Source organism: Centroberyx gerrardi, chromosome 3 (assembly GCF_048128805.1).
Source record: "Centroberyx gerrardi isolate f3 chromosome 3, fCenGer3.hap1.cur.20231027, whole genome shotgun sequence".
Classification (NCBI taxonomy): Eukaryota; Metazoa; Chordata; class Actinopteri; order Beryciformes; family Berycidae; genus Centroberyx; species Centroberyx gerrardi.
Genome location: NC_135999.1, coordinates 1,205,215 through 1,222,784, shown reverse-complemented (window position 1 = coordinate 1,222,784; position 17,570 = coordinate 1,205,215). Strand labels below are relative to the sequence as shown.

General features: G+C 41.7%; 1 protein-coding gene across 3 annotated transcripts in view; it reads right to left on the bottom strand.

Moving 5' to 3' along the window:
• Window positions 1–17,570, bottom strand: part of LOC139912610 (protein NLRC3-like) — a 48,552-nt gene extending 30,982 nt beyond the window's left edge. Inside the window, exons 1-10 of one of the 3 annotated variants that reach the window (XM_078291288.1) lie at window positions 17,538–17,570; window positions 12,556–12,669; window positions 10,392–10,505; window positions 7,845–7,923; window positions 7,542–7,767; window positions 4,926–6,714; window positions 4,639–4,812; window positions 2,197–2,370; window positions 1,962–2,008; window positions 430–1,721 (exon numbers count right to left, since the gene is read on the bottom strand). In XM_078291288.1, coding sequence (XP_078147414.1) covers window positions 1,153–1,721; window positions 1,962–2,008; window positions 2,197–2,370; window positions 4,639–4,812; window positions 4,926–6,714; window positions 7,542–7,767; window positions 7,845–7,923; window positions 10,392–10,505; window positions 12,556–12,669; window positions 17,538–17,545 — 3,294 coding nt within the window. In that variant the 5' untranslated portion in view covers window positions 17,546–17,570 and the 3' untranslated portion in view covers window positions 430–1,152. Of the gene's footprint in view, window positions 1–429; window positions 1,722–1,961; window positions 2,009–2,196; window positions 2,371–4,638; window positions 4,813–4,925; window positions 6,715–7,541; window positions 7,768–7,844; window positions 7,924–10,391; window positions 10,506–12,555; window positions 12,670–17,537 lie in introns of those variants that run through there. The other 2 variants (XM_078291293.1, XM_078291284.1) reach the window with 2 other exon arrangements.

Sequence of the window (17,570 nt, the reverse complement as noted above, 5' to 3'; positions counted from 1 at the left end):
TTGTTCTTGCATTATTTTGGTAAAGGTTTACATAACAAAGGAAACTAGGTAAATCAAGCTGAGTAGAAGTTTAACTGTTCCTTGCTTAAACTAAATGTGAAAGTAGAAATTACTGTTTTGGAAGGATAGTACTGGTATGTGTTTTTTCTGATTGACTTGTACACTACAGAGTAGTTAAAAGTTAAGAAGGGAGGGATGTTATGAAGCCGATGTATAACTGCTATTACATGCCTTGACCTATAGGGGGGACTCGAGTACTAATAGATAGCCATGCCTTTGGACAGTCAGATGGAGCTTGGTTGGAAGCCAGTAGGCCATGATGACAATGTCCCTGTAGGGTAGTGGTGTAAAACTCTTACTAAAGGATGCTGACTAGTGGTTCTGGGAAGTGTGGAGCAGAGGGAAAAAAAAGCAACAACAGTCCAAAAGTTCGGTTCAGAGCTCTGGGTTTTTTGCTATACTGTCATTCCAAAACTTGCAAAAAAAGGTGACAGAGAACAGAGAACTTACAAAAAGCATTTCCCCCAGCCCACAGCCAGTCACACTCTGGTCAGTACCATAACCCCTTAGCAGCAGGGGTGCTACTAAAAGTAGAAATGCCGATCTACCATTTTGACATGCAAGTCAGTCATTTAGTCTTTAGAGTTATACAAGGTGATCATAGCAATAAGCAATCTAGAGAACTGCAGGGCTGTCAGGAAAAGAAAACAAATATACACAAATCCAAAACACATTGCTTCCCCCCCTCTCATCAACACACTTGGCACAGTCCAAATTGGAAACACTGATGTGTAGTTAGGCAGCATTCATGTGCGCGCGTTTGTGATTCTGCCATCCCTCACCAGGAAGTGGACCTCGGAGAAAACAATGATTAATGGTGGAAAATAAAACAAACTTGTACAAAAGAAATACAGTACTGTAACACAGAATAAAGTATCTGCCATAATTAACTAAACTGGATCCTGGTTTAGCAGATGAATACATAACTTAAGAAATCAATATAACTAAGGATGAATTATGAATGAGTGTAGGGGCTGTTCACCTGATTACTGAGGGAGTACATATAGCTCCCTCACAGCCCCTCATATTACGTTGTTAATAAATCTCATATTAAAAAGTGTGTGTGTCATCCTTTCATTTCAGCAGCTGTCTTTAGTCAGCTGTATGAGTGTTTCTCTCTCCCTCTATCTGACACACAGACACTGAGGAGTCAAAGTCAAACCCAAACCCAAACCCAGGATAGAGTGGTTCAGTGAATGTGGAGTGGAAGGTGTGGAGGTGGATCAGTGTGTCAGAGGAAACTCTGTAGAAGGACAGAGAGCCAGCAGACCAGTCCAGATACACTGCTACTCTGTCAGAGCCAGAGGAGGAGGGGGGGGAACGTATGTCTGCTGATCTGTTATTGTGACAGGCAGAGTAACTAACATCAGAGCAGAACAGCCTCCAGGACTTTTCATTCCTTCCAAGCCCACAGCCATTACTGTTTCCTCTCCTGCTGATTCCTCTGTAAGTCACTCCTATATCAACCACTCCTGTCCACTCGACCTCCCAGTAACAGCGACCAGTCAGACCATTTCTACACAGCAGCTGAGGCCAGCAGTCAAATCTCTCTGGGTGATCAGGATATGGCTGCTTCTCTCTCTCTGTCACCTTTCTGTTGTCTTCAGACAGGAAGAGGTTTCTGTGTGCTGTGTTTGGGTCCAGTGTGAGTTCACAGGCATCTGATGAGAGAACAAGACTCAATACAGCAGCAGCTTCTCATCTAATACACCTGCTCTAATTATTTGTTGATTTAATAACAGTTTGACAATTAACTTCTTAGCACTTTAATCATAATTTATCCTGATTCTCAGTAAGATCTGAATGAATGGACGTCACATACTGTGGTGTAGATGGATTTTCTATCAGTAGTTGAATGTGTGTTGCTTTGTTTTCATGAATCAAACTAAATACACACTTACACTTCCTCAGACCTGGTTTCAGCCACTGCACTCCACCATGGTCCACACTGGGGAATAAACAAAGTCAGATTAATAGATTTTTGATGATGGAAACATGGACATTTAATAACCTTCAATATGAAGGATTTCCACTCATATCCTCCATTAAACAGTAAACAGTATTCCTCATCTTCTCAGTGTGACAGAGAAAATGTGTGTGACTCTCAGCCTTCTAGCAGACGTTGCCTCTCCATACCTGAGAGAGTCCAGTCTCCAGTGTGGATCCTCCAGTCCAGCAGAGAGCAGCTTCACTCCTGAGGCTCCTGGATGATTGTAGCTCAGGTCCAGCTCTCTCAGATGGGAGGGGTTGGAGCTCAGAGCTGAGGCCAGAGAAGCACAGCCTTCCTCTGTGAGCAGACAGCCTGCCAGCCTGCACACACACACACACACACACAGTCAAATTTTCCTTGATTTTGAATTAAAAACCACTTGATAACTTTCAATAACGACCACAGCAGAGTTTCTCTCTTAAAGGATACAGCTGGTGTTTTTTAATGCATTGCTTACCATCAACAAATCCTATGAAAATAACAAAATCAACAATGCGTTTACTTTCTGACTTCCCACGTATCGTTTTTAGCCGTCAACCCGGAAGTCATTGGCTCCAATTGTGAGCTAAAAACCTTTAAATACAGCTCACAAAGACATAGTTTCAATTTTAAAAATCACTAACTGTTACCACGAAAAGTCAGACTGTTGTAGTTATTACCAAATCAAATTCAAATGGGAACAAATTCTTCATTACGCCGGGGACTATTTTCTGTGCTACGGAACTACTTTCCTGAGGTGGAAAACTTGTTTACAGTCGGATTATTAAGTTGTTTGAGGAAAAAGTCGGCCGGCCCGGTGCATCGTGATGATGAAATATGCTGCAGAGCAGCAGCATGGCTCTGTGACGGGTTTTTAATCGTTTTTTTAATATTCTATGGCTGCTGGGACATGAGGCTTTATTGGGCACCGGCTACATGGACGAGATTTGTTGGCAAAACAAAATCATTGCTGATTTTGTTATTTTCATAGGATTTGTTGACGGTAAGCAATGCATTAAAAAACACCAGTCTTATCCTTTAAAGTATAATTCCAGTTATTTTCATCCTGGACCTTGTTTTCCTAGTTTTTGCCGCCATGACGATTGAGTTCAACATTTCTTCACTTCCTTCACTGTAGTGTTTTACGTAGCTTCAGTTAAACAGGAGCACTGTTGTCCAACACAAACACAGAATTTCAAAAGAATTATGCCACAAGGCATTGAATTAAAACAATCAATATTGAACGAACAGGGCAACAGAACGGTTGCTCTGTCCTGTGTCTTGGTTTGATATTTAAGTTGCTTCCCTCAGTTGCTCTGTCCTTTGTCTTGGTTTGATATTTAAGTTGCTTCCCTCAGTTGCTCTGTCCTGTGTCTTGGTTTGATATTTAAGTTGCTTCCCTCAGTTGCTCTGTCCTGTGTCTTGGTTTGATATTTAAGTTGCTTCCCTCAGTTGCTCTGTCCTGTGTCTTGGTTTGATATTTAAGTTGCTTCCCTCAGTTGCTCTGTCCTGTGTCTTGGTTTGATATTTAAGTTGCTTCCCTTAGTTGCTCTGTCCTTTGTTTTGGTTTGATATTTAAGTTGCTTCCCTTAGTTGCTCTGTCCTGTGTCTTGGTTTGATATTTAAGTTGCTTCCCTCAGTTGCTCTTTGCTCAGTCTTGGAGTTCTCCAGTTGTTTGACCTGAGATACCAAGAATAGTTGAATTTTTGTTTTGCTGTTTTGTTCAACAGCATTTTGGAAGTAAAGACAGTTTTCAGTTTATTCTTTGTCTTGAGTTTCTGTCTCTGCACTTCGGTCCACTCAGTTCACTTTTACATCCCTGTGCTGGCTGCTGGGTTTCTGCTTTGTTCAGGTCATACTGGAAGAACCGGAAGAACGGGCTTTCACTGCTTTGTTTCGTTATTTAAAGATTATATAAGGCTATAGTGTTGGAAAATAAGACTGTATTCACTCCCGCTTGTCTGTTTTATTTTTTTGTCTGTTTTATTTAGTTTTATTCTAGCAATGAAGAAGTGTTTCAAATGAAAGTTGACTGATCTATTCAACTTTTATTCAAGAGAAAAATTAACACCTTAAACTTGACAGAAATAGTGATTTTACATATTGTGATCAAACCCTATAGACTGATATGAAAATTTAAATCATGATAACATTTTCAGCCATAACACCCAGCACTAGTTTGTTGTTGATTTGTTTATTCTTGCAAATTGCTTTTGTACAGGTTTTTTGAAAAAGACATCCTAGCTCTCAGTGTAAACTCTTTGTTTAAAAAGAGTTACATGTTGGATTTTCTCATTAGTGCACTGCTCTGAAATTAATTATGATCTCCAATACAATAACAGTTGACGCAATGATCGGGTTTGCATTTCAGTTCTCGGCTCAATTTGTGACAGAATTTATTTTAGGTTTCAACAACAGAGGCAGAAAGGAGAGGAAATAATGAAATATTCTCACAGAGGATAGAAAGTAGAGCTAAATGTTGGTTTCTCAGCTGGTTTCAAAAATCACATCAGCAGGAAAATGAGAGTTCAGGTATTTTCACTGACATGAATGTGCATGTAAAGCAGAATTTAAATGGTCGTCAGTTGAACAGTAACAGTGATCCTGACCTGAGAGTGTCCAGTCTACAGTGTGGACTCCCCAGTCCAGCAGAGAGCAGCTTCAGTCCTGAATCCTGCAGGTCGTTGTTACTCAGGTCCAGCTCTCTCAGACTAGAGGACTGGGAGCTGAGAACTGAGGCCAGAGCTTCACAGCTTCTCTCTGACAGCTGACAGACACTCAGCCTGAAGGAGAATTAGTGATGAAGACAAACAAGGACTTTAAAATATAATTTTTTTCTCTCCTGTGTAAGATATCACAACATATATTGAATCTATTCAGTTTTCTATGAACTTACACAGATTTATTGGAGGCTTTGACCACTGGCAGCAGCCTCAAAAGAGCCTCCTCTGAAGCAGAGTATTTCTTCAGGTCAAACACGTCCAGCTCTTCTTCTGATGACAGTAAGATGAAGACCAGAGCCGACCACTGAGCAGGGGAGAGTTCGACAATGGAGAGACTTCCAAAACTCAGGTGCTGTTGGATCTCCTCCACTAGAGAACGGTCATTCAGCTCATTCAGACAGTGGAACAGATTGATGCTTCTCTCTGGAGAGGGATTCTCCCTGATCTTCTCCTTGATGTACTGGACTGTTTCCTGATTGGTCTGTGAGCTACTTCCTGTCTGTGTCAGTAGGTCTTTTAGGAGAGTCTGATTGGTCTGCAGTGAAAGACCCAGGAGGAAGCGGAGGAACAAGTCCAGGTGTCCATTTGGACTCTCTAAGGCCTTGTCCACAGCACTCTGGTAGAGGTGATTTACCTGAGATTTGTCTCTGGAGGTTGATTGTGGTTCTGACATCAGATTGACACCAGAGTCGATGAATGAGACGATGACATGAACAGCAGCCAGAAACTCCTGAATGCTCAGATGGACAAAGCAGAACACCTTGTCCTGGTACAGCCCACACTCCTCTTTAAAGATCTGTGTGAACACTCCTGAGTACACTGAGGCTGCTCTGATATCAATGCCACACTCTGTCAGGTCAGCTTCATAGAAGATCAGGTTGCCTTTCTCCAGCTGCTCAAAAGCCAGTTTTCCCAGAGAGAGAATCATCTCCCTGCTCTCTGTAGTCCAGAGTGGATCTGTCTCAGCTCTCCCATGATACTTGACATTCTTCTGTTTGGACTGAACCACCAGGAAGTGGATGTACATCTCAGTCAGGGTCTTGGGCAGGTCTTCTTCTCTCTCACTGGTTTTCAACACATGGTCCAGAACTGTAGCAGTGATCCAGCAGAAGACTGGGATGTGGCACATGATGTGGAGGCTTCGTGAAGTCTTGATGTGGGAGATGATTCTGCTGGCCTGCTCCTCATCTCCGAATCTCTTCCTGAAGTACTCCTCCTTCTGTGGGTCAGTGAAGCCTCTCACCTCTGTCACCATGTCAACACACTCAGGAGGGATCTGATTGGCTGCTGCAGGTCGTGTGGTTATCCAGAGGCGAGCAGAGGGAAGCAGTTTCCCCTTGATGAGGTTTGTCAGCAGCACATCCACTGAGGTTGACTCTGTAACATCAGTCAGGATCTCGTTCTTCTGGAAGTCTAGAGGAAGTCGACACTCATCCAGACCGTCAAAGATGAACACAACCTGGAACTTGTCAAACCTGCAGATTCCTGCTTCTTTGGTCTCAGTAAAGAAGTGATGAAGAAGTTCCACCAAGCTGTACTTTTTCCCTTTCAGCAGATTCAGCTCTCGGAAAGTGAATGGAAATGTGAACTGTATATCCTGGTTGGCTTTGTCTTCAGCCCAGTCCAGAGTGAACTTCTGTGTTAAGACTGTTTTCCCAATGCCAGCCACTCCCTTTGTCATCAATGTTCTGGTTGGTTTATCTCTTCCAGGTAAGGGTTTAAAGATGTCTTCACATTTGATTGTTGTTTCTGGTTTCGCTGGTTTCCTGGATGCTGTTTCAATCTGTCTGACCTCATGTTCATCACTGACCTCTCCACTCCCTCCCTCTGTGATGTAAATCTCTGTGTAGATCTGATTCAGAAGTGCTGGGTTTCCTGCTTTAGCAATCCCCTCAAACACACACTGAAACTTCTCCTCCAGACTGGATTTGAGTTCACGTTGGCAGATGGCAGCAAGAGTTTCTGAAAGAACAAAGAACAAATAACATCAATGAGTGGATGTTTTGGTAAACATGAGAAATGTGAACATTTCCTGGTAAATGTATATATATCTCCACTCCATGGCATCTCTTCAGCTCATCACTGGTGAGTGGACAAACAGGTCCTGACTGTGTGTGCAGCTCAGTGTGGTGCAGGTTCAGCGTATTACACTCACATTAACAAATTAATCATTTTACCAGATTATCCAGAGGGATTGTGCTCATTTACCTTTCAATCTTGAAAAGAATAGATCTCGTTTGGCAAATGTTTAGATTTACAGCAGAGTTTGCACATTGTTATGGCTTCTTTTATTTAAAACTATAGCCACTATACGCCGTAAAGTTCCAACACGCAGGTAGGCTACTCACAATTTGTTGATCTTGTGTTCTTGTTGGCTTGGATTATTTGGCTTGTTCCGAACAAAGAATGACTCAAATACATTCAGAAAAATAAAACAGGCCTTTACAAGTCAAATGAAATCAAAAGGAGCAAAACTCAAATAAAATGTTCTTCTCTCTCTAATAACTCCTTTCTTTACACTTGTTTCGTTTATATTCTACTTTCTTTCTTTGTTGCGGTTGAGAACTGTGGCTCGACGGCGTCTTCCAGCTACGGCTTGCACACCTGATTCAAATGAATTAGCTGGGGCGCCACAAGTTATTTGCTCTTATATTCTTTTGCCAATCTTTCACCTATAGGTGGCGTCATTGTCTTGAAAACAAAAACAAAACTGGCTCTAACAGACATAAATCTCCCATTTTCCACCATCTCCCCTTTCCATCATGTTAAACCTGTTAAAAGCCTCTTACTGCTCTGCAGAGAGTCAGCCAGCTCCTCCTGCTTCATTCTCCTCAGGAACTGCAGTGTGATCTTCAGAAAAGCCTTTCTGCTCCTCCTCTGCTCTTCCTCCTCACCGTCCACCAACTCCTCATCCTCCCTCTGCCTGTCTAAGCATTCTGGGTAATCTGGACTCAGAGCCCTCTGGAACCTTTTCAGCTCGTTCTTCACAAAGGTGACGATGTTCTCCTCCAGCAGCTGGAACAGAATAATATATGATTGTTTTGCATTTCACTTGTTGGTGAAGTAAAAGGTGTTGTTGTTCATTTACACACCTTAAATATGGAGTCCAGGTCTGTTTGATGCTCCTGGGCAGACTGACCACTGGGAACCTCTGACCTCTCCTGGTGAACTCTGGGAAAAAACAAAACATCAGATATTAGGTCATATTATGACACACACACACACATTTTAAATACTTGATAATATTATAATAATAATATTTGAATTCACTCAATCACATAAGAGCACAGGATTCAAATGTTTCAATGTTCTACAGTTATGGACACTTAAAGGAATAATTCACCCACAAATGAAATTGTTGTCATCATCTCCTCCCCTCATGTCAGTTGAAACACTGGTGAAGTTTGTATGTCAATATAACACACAGTGAGTTAGCTGGCACAGCTTCATATCAGCCTTCTGCAAAACAACTGGAGTGAATGGAGAGCGTTTCTTTAGAGTTCCAGAAAGGTAAATATTATCTCATTATCTCCTAGATTTTCCTCACTCACAGCTTTCATTTTTGGGTGAACTATTCCTTGGGATACAGGTGGCCCCTCCTCCGCCACACAGCCAGGCTACCAGTAACAGACTAGATAGATCAGTACAGTAGCGGAGCGACCGCGGGGGCAGAGGGGGCGACCACCCCAGGGCCCACGCTCAGTAGGGGCCCCCCTACTGAGCTACTTTTTGGCTGGACCGCAACAGTGGGGCCAGCCCTATAAATGTGAATGTCTGTCACTGACTGACTGAGTGATGAAGTTACACCATTGGTCGGCCGTGGCACGTGGCACATCATAGGATCACAGAGCCAGAAACTTAAGTTTCGTTTTCTCCGCCATCTTGTTTCTCCGCTGAGATCGGGAGGTAGCTCGTTTCTCCCACACAGTAAGCAGGCTGACCAATATCATGCATGTAAGCTGAAGCTAACTGAAGCTAAAGTAGAATCTATACAATTATATCATATCGCCGTTTATTTTGATGCATATGCGCGAGCTCTGTCCACCTGACAGCCCTCTGTTCTGTCGGCGGAGAGAGAGACACAGACAAGCATGGAGGTTTCGCCGCGCCGAAGGCTTACTGCCAACGCTTCCCGGAGTTTCCCAGGGGCACGGTTCCGGCCAGTGCCAATAGCTGAGCGCCGATTTGTTCCCGGTGATCCGGCTGAGATTTCGGTGGGGGTCCCAACGCCGATGCGTCACCGGGTGTCCGGCGAACGCCGTTTTCGGCACGGATGGGTACCAGAGCGAACGGGGCTTGGATCGGGAGGATCAATGCGGCCTATGGGCGCGGTGGAGAGGACAGCGGTGGAGAGAGGAGACGGGACACGCTGGAACGGAGATCAGTATGGATGTATGGACTATTATTTTGTATATTAACAGTGGAGTTAGTTACACCATTGGTCGGCCGTGGCACGTGGTACACCCATACACGGTCCAGCCATATACTAGGTTTTGACCTAGTCTTGTTCATTATAGCCTAATTTATGTGTGTCCGTGAACCATTCCCATCAGCAGTGCCAGTGCCGAACAAAGTTTCAGCCGTCTGAGGCTCATTAAGAGCTATTTGCGTTCATGCATGGATGAGGCCAGACTATCCAGCCTCACTTTGCTGTGTGTTGAGCGGGACATAAACAATGATAAAGACAAAGTGGTTGGCAGGTTTGCCACCATGAAGGAGAGGAGGATTAAGTTTTAAAAAGGGAACATCATGATATGTACAAAGTTCGTTAACCTGTTCGGATTATTTTGTTCTATGGAGGATGTTACACAAATGGACTACACTAAACTACAGCAGGCTGAGCAGGGACAACAACTGGTGAGTGAAACATCCATAATTAGTCTTTATTAACTTAAATTTTGGTTATGAAGAAATCAGTCAGAATGTTAGATTAATCTGTTGTTCAACTCCATGCTTACCGCATCTCGGCACCTATCTGTGTCACTGCCTGTGGTGTTACTGTCTACTTTGTATTTGAATAGGCCTTGTAATTGTTATAGACCGCCGTGTCTATTTTATATTTGAATATGCCTTGTATAGTGTTTGTATAGTGTATAGTGTATAGTATAGTATAGTGACAGCAACAGTGTGGTGGTGTCGCTGTGGTGCTGAACCGTGCACTGTCCTCGGTGCTGAAACATTTGAACGACTGGCAACCTGTTTTCTTTTTTTGTTCTTCAGAACAAGCTTGTCTGACAAAGTGGCTTCACTGTATGTTTTCTTAGACATTGGCTTGCTTGGCTCAATAAGTGACAATTTGTGTTTATGGATAGGATAGGATATATCAGCTATTTTACAGTTGTGAATTTTAAAATGACTTTATCAGAAGGGCCCCTCAAGAATGCTCCGCCCCCTCTGTGCTGAGAGTCTAGCTCTGCCCCTGGATCAGTATCTTAGCTCATAGACATGACCAAGGCCGCCAAAATTCAAAACCATGAGTCTACATGAGAACCCACGTCCATATACATGAGGCTAACAGCTGATACTTGAATAGTTTTTCAGAAAAGGCCTGATCCATAAATAGATTCAGATTCAGATTTAATGCCTTTAGCCTTAATAACAAACCCATCTGTTTTCATCATCAGTTTATAATTTTTTACCTTTTATCAGTAGACTGATGTCCATTTTTGAAGTTAATAGGATGACCCATAGACCAGTCACTCTTCATGGACACACAGCTGGGTACAGGAGAGTCTGGTCTGTCCTGCTGGATCCTGATAGAAACACAGGATGGACAAACAGAGCTGATGGTAGAAAACAATTAGACAGACCGGCTTTTAACCAGCAGGTTGGCAGTTGCTGGAGAGAAAATGAGAAACACACATAAAACACGTGTGTCTTGTTCACATTGGAGTCAGGCTCTGAGAGCTCGCTGAACTACAAGCAGGGAGGGGAATCTGCAAACATCTGGTAAATGTAAGTAGTTTACATGTGAAACGGGGCATGTGCAGACAAACTGGGCTATGCGGGATGTGTTGTGTACATTTACCACATCGCTGGTACAGACTGACCGGGCTATACATGCACCACCCTGTCGGTTAATATTCAAATTGACCGGTCCATGTGTTCACTCACCACAATGTTGGGAAATGTACAGATTGACCGGTAAATCTGTATTCTGGTTCCAGACTCCTGAATCATGTCCCGCCCACTTTTCAGATTTTGTCAAGTGATTCAGAGAAGCCCCTTTCACACGTGCAGTCTGTTCTGTAAATTTAACGGCACAGGGTCCTGTGTGAATAGGAGCCGGTGTCGAAATGCCGGTAAATGAGTTCCGCCAATTTCATCGCTCAAGACGTTTCTGGTAAAGTTCCGTATTGACCGTATGTGTGAACTAGGGATGTGCAGAGAGCCCAGTATTTGTATTTGTATCTGTATTTGTTGAGGCAGCAAAATTATTTGTATTTGTATTCGAATAAAAGTGGAAATAGGCGTAGCGATCCTGTTTTTGTTTTTATTACACTTCTAATTTTAGGATATTAAAGTGTTAAAATAAGTGTTCTTCAATAAACTATTCTGCAAAGGAGGGTTCCGACAGCAGGTCTTGAATCCCGGTCTCCCAGACCATGGACGACTGCGCTGACCACTCAGCCAAAGATCAACTCCAACAAACACACAGACCTGCAGCTATTTATACATTTATGACACAAGACAGACAGCAGAGCGGAGCAGAGGAGAGAGACGGAGACAGCGATGTAACCTACGAGTCCCGACCTGCGCGCTGTTATTTGACATATTTTTTTTTTCTTCCCGAAAACAAATAATTTTTAAAATATTTGTACGAAATAAATATTCGTAAAAACCCACTATTTGTGCTTTTCCGAATACCGTATTCGGATTCGGCTCCACCCCTAGTGTGAACGATGCCAGAACATTACCGGCACGAGCAGCAGAACGTTCAGGACGCTCTGACGCAGGACGCTCTGCTGCCCGGCTGTGTGAGCCAGTCGAACTGGACAGACGTGGAAATAAGAGAAGCTCCTCAGCGTCCGGGCGGATGGCGAGATTAGCCAGCATCTAATTCGCCCTCCATGTTTTCAAACTGCAGTGACTCTGGTGCAAAGGTAACGTAATTTCCAGGAAATTACAACAGAGGAATTTAACGGTATTGCCAGTATTGTGTGAATGGCAGCATTATGTTTAAAAAAGCAGAAAGGCATGTCTTTACCGGAAAAATTAATCTGGCAATTTTTCAGGTTTCATGTGTGAAAGGAGCTAGAGTCTGGAGTTTCCCTCGTCAACGGTTTGTTCTCGCTTGGAGAAACAATCGAGCCAATCAGCACCTTTGTGGGCGGGACTAAAGTTTGAACCGTTCGTGCAATGGTTTTTCATCGGTGTTTCGGCAGAATAGATTTGTTGAAATCACCTCCTTAACCAACAGATTGTCTTTACAAAGATGATATTTTAGTCAAAATCGACTAACTGGCTGCAGCATCATGTGACTGAAGTAACGTCAGAGCGGCCGGACACATCAGTCACTAGTGATTGGTTTGGGGAAAATCAACCTCCCCACACAGAAAACGGCTAATGAGGAGGAAATCTGAGGCTGAATAATGGAGTGGAACCAGATCGGATATTCAGTCTGAATATCAGGTTAGTAAATCTGTACATTTACTGTTTTTCCACATAAACCATAACAAATATATTGCTGTATGTGAAGAAGTGTAATGCTGAAAAAGATCATGCATGCTCAGCAAACCTTCTCTACATAAGTAATAGTTAAAACATGAATACAGTAACATTTTCATGCTAAGAACAACTTACTTCTTTTCAGAAGAATGGTGTTCATCTTTAAAATTAATAAAGCCTTCCTTTGACTGGTCGCTCTTCATGGACACACAGCTGGGTTGAGGAGAGTCTGGTCTCTCCTGCTGGATCCTGGTAGACAGAGAAGAAGAACACTAAGGCAGGAAATTCACTTTTTAGTGAAGCAGCCACAGCAGCAGGTGGATACCCAGAAACTACCAGCTAGGTCTGAACACAACAAGTATCAGCACACCACAATAATAATAATAATAATAATAATAATAATAAAGTTGCCCTCTTCTCACTGAGTGATTTCTCCTCTCTCCTCATGCTATTTGCTCTCTAAATAAAATCCCCCTCTCTCTCTCCTTAACTCTTATTCTACTCTCTCTTACATGATTGTTCCAGGCTAACAGGAATATTGTAAGGTCACAGCGGCCCTGACCTTTGCCCTCCTTTATTTTTTTCTCTTGTAATTTTGGGTGATTGAAGCTTATTCTACTGATACACTCATAAGTGAAGGAAGTGACTCTAGATAAGAGTGTCAGTGAAATACCTTAAATAGAGCTAATTGTAAATGTAATACAGTGAACATTTGAAAGGTTGAATAGCATTGTGAGCTTCACTGATACAAGATTTATCTCTTAAAAAGTAGAGGGACCTAGCTGCAGATAAAATGGCGGACCTCCAGTGGACCTCCATGCCTCCATCGGCGGCCTCCACCGTTGGCATGATGTCACATGATGTCACATGACCTCAACAGAGGAAGTGGTTCTTCTTCGTGTTTTTTTCTCATGAAGGCCGGCGTTTGGTGCGTGCGCCTAATCGACATTTGGTTATTTTGAAGTTTGCAGAGGTAATATACAAATTTATTAAGAATTTATTAAGAATACAAAGTCTGTTGACTTTTCTATTTCTTATTTCGTTTTTATTCAAACTTTTATCGAACAGCCCAGAGAGAGTAGGCTATATTGATATGGAGATAATGAATTTGAAAATGCCACATGGCTCGAAGCATTTAACCTTCGCTAACTTATTTTAGTCTTGTTGTTGCAGGTCCTGTGAGCACTATTTTAAATATTTGATTTGATTAATATGATGTTAGGATATAGTTAATCCTGAAATTTCTGGTGCAGTCCAGTGGCCGTCAGCGCCGGCCTCGGTCTCATCCCTGATGCTGCTCCCACCTATCGTGTCTCTGACCCTGTGTGTTCTGTGTGCAGCTGTTTTCCTCCAAGTTTTCCCACTAAGGTTTTTCCTGGGAGTTTTTCCTTGTGTGCATTTAGGGTCTAAGGCTGGGGTGCCGGGTAGGTTAGGCTATATAGAATAGGTAGATTGTTTGTCATGCTAAATCTGCTCCTACCTAACTTGTGTTTTTCATTATGTTTGTCCTACATAATTTTGTTTACCACTGATTGTGTTTAGTTAGATCTAGCTAGACACATTCTCTGTAAAGTCCTCTGAGACATGCTTATGATAAAGGGCTATATAAATAAACTTGACTTGACTTGACTTGAAATTATCAGGCTCCGCTGCGTTTAATGAGTTTGAAATGGATATCATAGCCTACTGTCGAGTGCAAACAGTGTTTGAATCACGTTACGTTAGCTGGCTAATGGGTTAGCTACTCAGTTCTGATGCTCAGTCGATGATTGGTTCATGAGCTAACTTGTGTTTTTCAGATTAGCATCAAAACTGTGGAGATTGAAGGATCCAGCCGGTACCAGGCTGAGCTCACCATGGCCACAGGAGACTGTTTATTGAATGTCAGCCTGTGGACTTTATCACTTTGTTACATCGTTATTTTATCATTTGAAAAGTTTATAATAAACATGTTAACTTTGTAAAAGTTGGCACCAAATTATGCCCATGAGAAATTTGCACTAATAAAGCCTTAAAGGATAAGGCCGGTGTTTTTTAATGCATTGCTTACCGTCAACAAATCCTATGAAAATAACAAAATCAACAATGTGTTTGCTCTCCTCCGGTTACTTTCTGACTTCCCACGTATCGTTTTTAGCCGTCAACCCGGAAGTCATTGGCTCCAATTGTAAGCTAAAAACCTTTAAATACAGCTCACAAAGACATAGTTTACATTTTAAAAATCGCTAACTGTTACCACGAAAAGTCAGACTGTTGTAGTTATTACCAAATCAAACTCAAATGGGAACAAATTCTTCATTACGCCGGGGACTATTTTCTGTGCTACGGAACTACTTTCCTGAGATCGCAAATGTGTTTATGGCCGGCTTATTAAGTTGTTTGAGGAAAAAGTCGGCCGGCCCGGTGCATCGTGATGATGAAATATGCTGCAGGCAAATCAAAATCATTGCTGATTTTCTTATTTTCATAGGATTTGTTGATGGTAAGCAATGCATTAAAAACACCAGCCTTATCCTTTAAGACAATTTTCTCCATTTTTCTTAAAGTTAGTGAAGGGTCGCTCACTCGGCTTGCAGTCAGGGACGCAACATTTGATTATCTTACGTCTGCACAAAATTCACAAAAATATACAAACACCATATCCATACACAAGACAAAAAACCATCTCAGGTCAGAACATCATCAAGTCAATCCTGGTAGACTCTAGGCGACATCGACAGCAGCTCTCTGTCTGCTTTAGCTCACCAGGAATTCTCTGAAAGTCAACATGGTGAGGCTGAATCAATCTGACAAGCTATAGGCCCAATGTGTCTTTCACTCATAATTAAAATGCCTAACATTATATAAATATGGTACTATCTAATCAAGAGAGGTAAGAATCTTAGGATACATGCTTTCTGTGAGTGGTTGAGAGCATTTTTATGTATGGCTCTGATAAAATTATTTGAATTATTTATGAATTAAAAATGTATTATTTAATTATTTGAAAGTTATCCATTTTAGATATCCTAGCTATTTTGCCTATGAGAAAACAAATGCAATGAGTAGATTGTAGTAGAGTAGTTGAGTGGGTGAGTAGGTGAGTAGGTAAGAACCAGTCCCATCTGTGACCCTCAGCACTATGGGGCCATAAGATCCATCTTCTTTCATCAGTAGCTCCCAGGCTCTTCCAGGCTGGAGACCCCTGCTCTACATATATATCATCCACATTGTTTAATAAATTGTTTATAATCAGTTGTTTAATGAATCATTTCAATTTAAAACTGAATAAAAAGAAGGCTTTTTAAAGATATTTCAATGAAATAATAAACTTTGTATGTTTGTAAAATCTGTATGCTAAATTGCAAACTTTAACATAACCAAATGCGGATTACGCACATGCGCCGTCATGAGAAAAATCAACACAAATAAGAACCACTTCCACTCGTGAGGTCACGTGATACCATGTCAATGGCGGAGGCCGCCGATGGAGGCATGGAGGGCCGCTGGAGGGCCGCCATTTTGTCTGCAGCTAGGTACTCTTGCTAAAAAGTGCATGAAAGAATAATAATAACTAGAAGAGTTTACTTTTTCTGAAGAATTTATTTTAAGTGTGCTTGTTTCAGCATGACAGGTTCATCAGATTAATTTATTAACTGAGTTAATCTTTTAAAGTTGTTTACAATTTGACCACCAGATTTCTCTTCTGACTCTCCTACATTCAACTCTATAGATCAATGTGTAGCAATAAAAGTCTCTTAAAAACAGTGCAGCAGCAGTAACAGAGTTCTAGCAGAATTAAAAGTATGAATTGCAGTTGAAATAGTGTTTCAGTGCAGTACACCTTTAAAAATATGAGTAGCCCAGTGGCAGTACTAGTAATAGCAGTAATAGTAGCGGAGTATACCATTAAAAGTATAAATATGTTGAAGTAGTGTTTTAGTGGAATATGCCTTTAAAAGTAGAGTGGTCGTAGTAGTAATAGGCCTAGTGCTTTCACAGACAAAACCTTTAAAAGTACAAATAGTAGCAGAAGTAGTGTTTAAGTGGAATATGCCTTTAAATGTTTACAAAGCAGTAGTAGGAGCAACAGTGTTTTAGTGGAATAAACCTTTAAAAGTATGTGTTGTAGTAGAAACATGTTAGAATACAGTGAAAGTCTATGAAGTGCATTAAGCCATAGGTATCATTTACTCTCTCTCTGTGAACATGACGAACAGCCACGCTGCTGAGTCGGGTTTGTGACCTTGAAGAGCGAAGCCAGGTCTTCATGCACTGGTGCTTTCTACAGCAGATGTGATATTGGCATTGTTGGATTGACATGGAGTTGCAGCTGTGGGTGTGATGCATATGGATGACTGTACTTGTGCGGTCGACGTTGTTGTGCGTTTTATGCTGAGTATTTTCATATTGTCGACTCTGTAGTAGCTAGGCTTTGCCCTTTTGATGCGCCGTTATGCAATTTTTTTTCTCGCCATAATTATCTACTCTGACCTCATGCCGATCCCCCCATTACATTGCCTAAATCGCATATGTTGAAGACCGTTTAAAAAATGTTTTTTCATCTGAGCCCTTATGTCCCCACCACTTTTCAACACAAAGTGACGCCCTTGCATTAAGCAGCATGTATTTTATCCTCCTGCTTTTATTGAAATATAAAGTAACTGGATGGAAAGATGATCAGATAACATATCAATATAATTTTGATAAGTACAGGTCTTGACCTGAATAACATGAACAAACAGCCATATAAAATAACATCAGGATCAAAGTCCAATCTGAAGTCTGTGGCAGAGAATCAGGAAGTAGTTTTATGATGCGTCTATCAAATGGTGAAATTTAACCTCATCATCTACAGTGAACTAAAGAGCCTTCCTGCTCTGATTAAAACAGATTCAAAACATTACAACTAATTTACATGTTCAGGACGTTAACGTTAACACTCAAACACTGATGTGTTCACAAACTGTCGCAAAGTGTTTTATGTTTCCAACCGAAACAGAGTTTCACCCTCCTGATCACAAACAGAGGCTTCTTCTGTATGATCGTCTTATTACAGTTAAATCAGTCAACAGTAAGAATTAACAGGTTGAAGAATAAAACACTATAAACTGTAATGTAAAGAGTTTGTACAATACCTTTCCATGGTGGAAATAACCTGCTGCGCCACG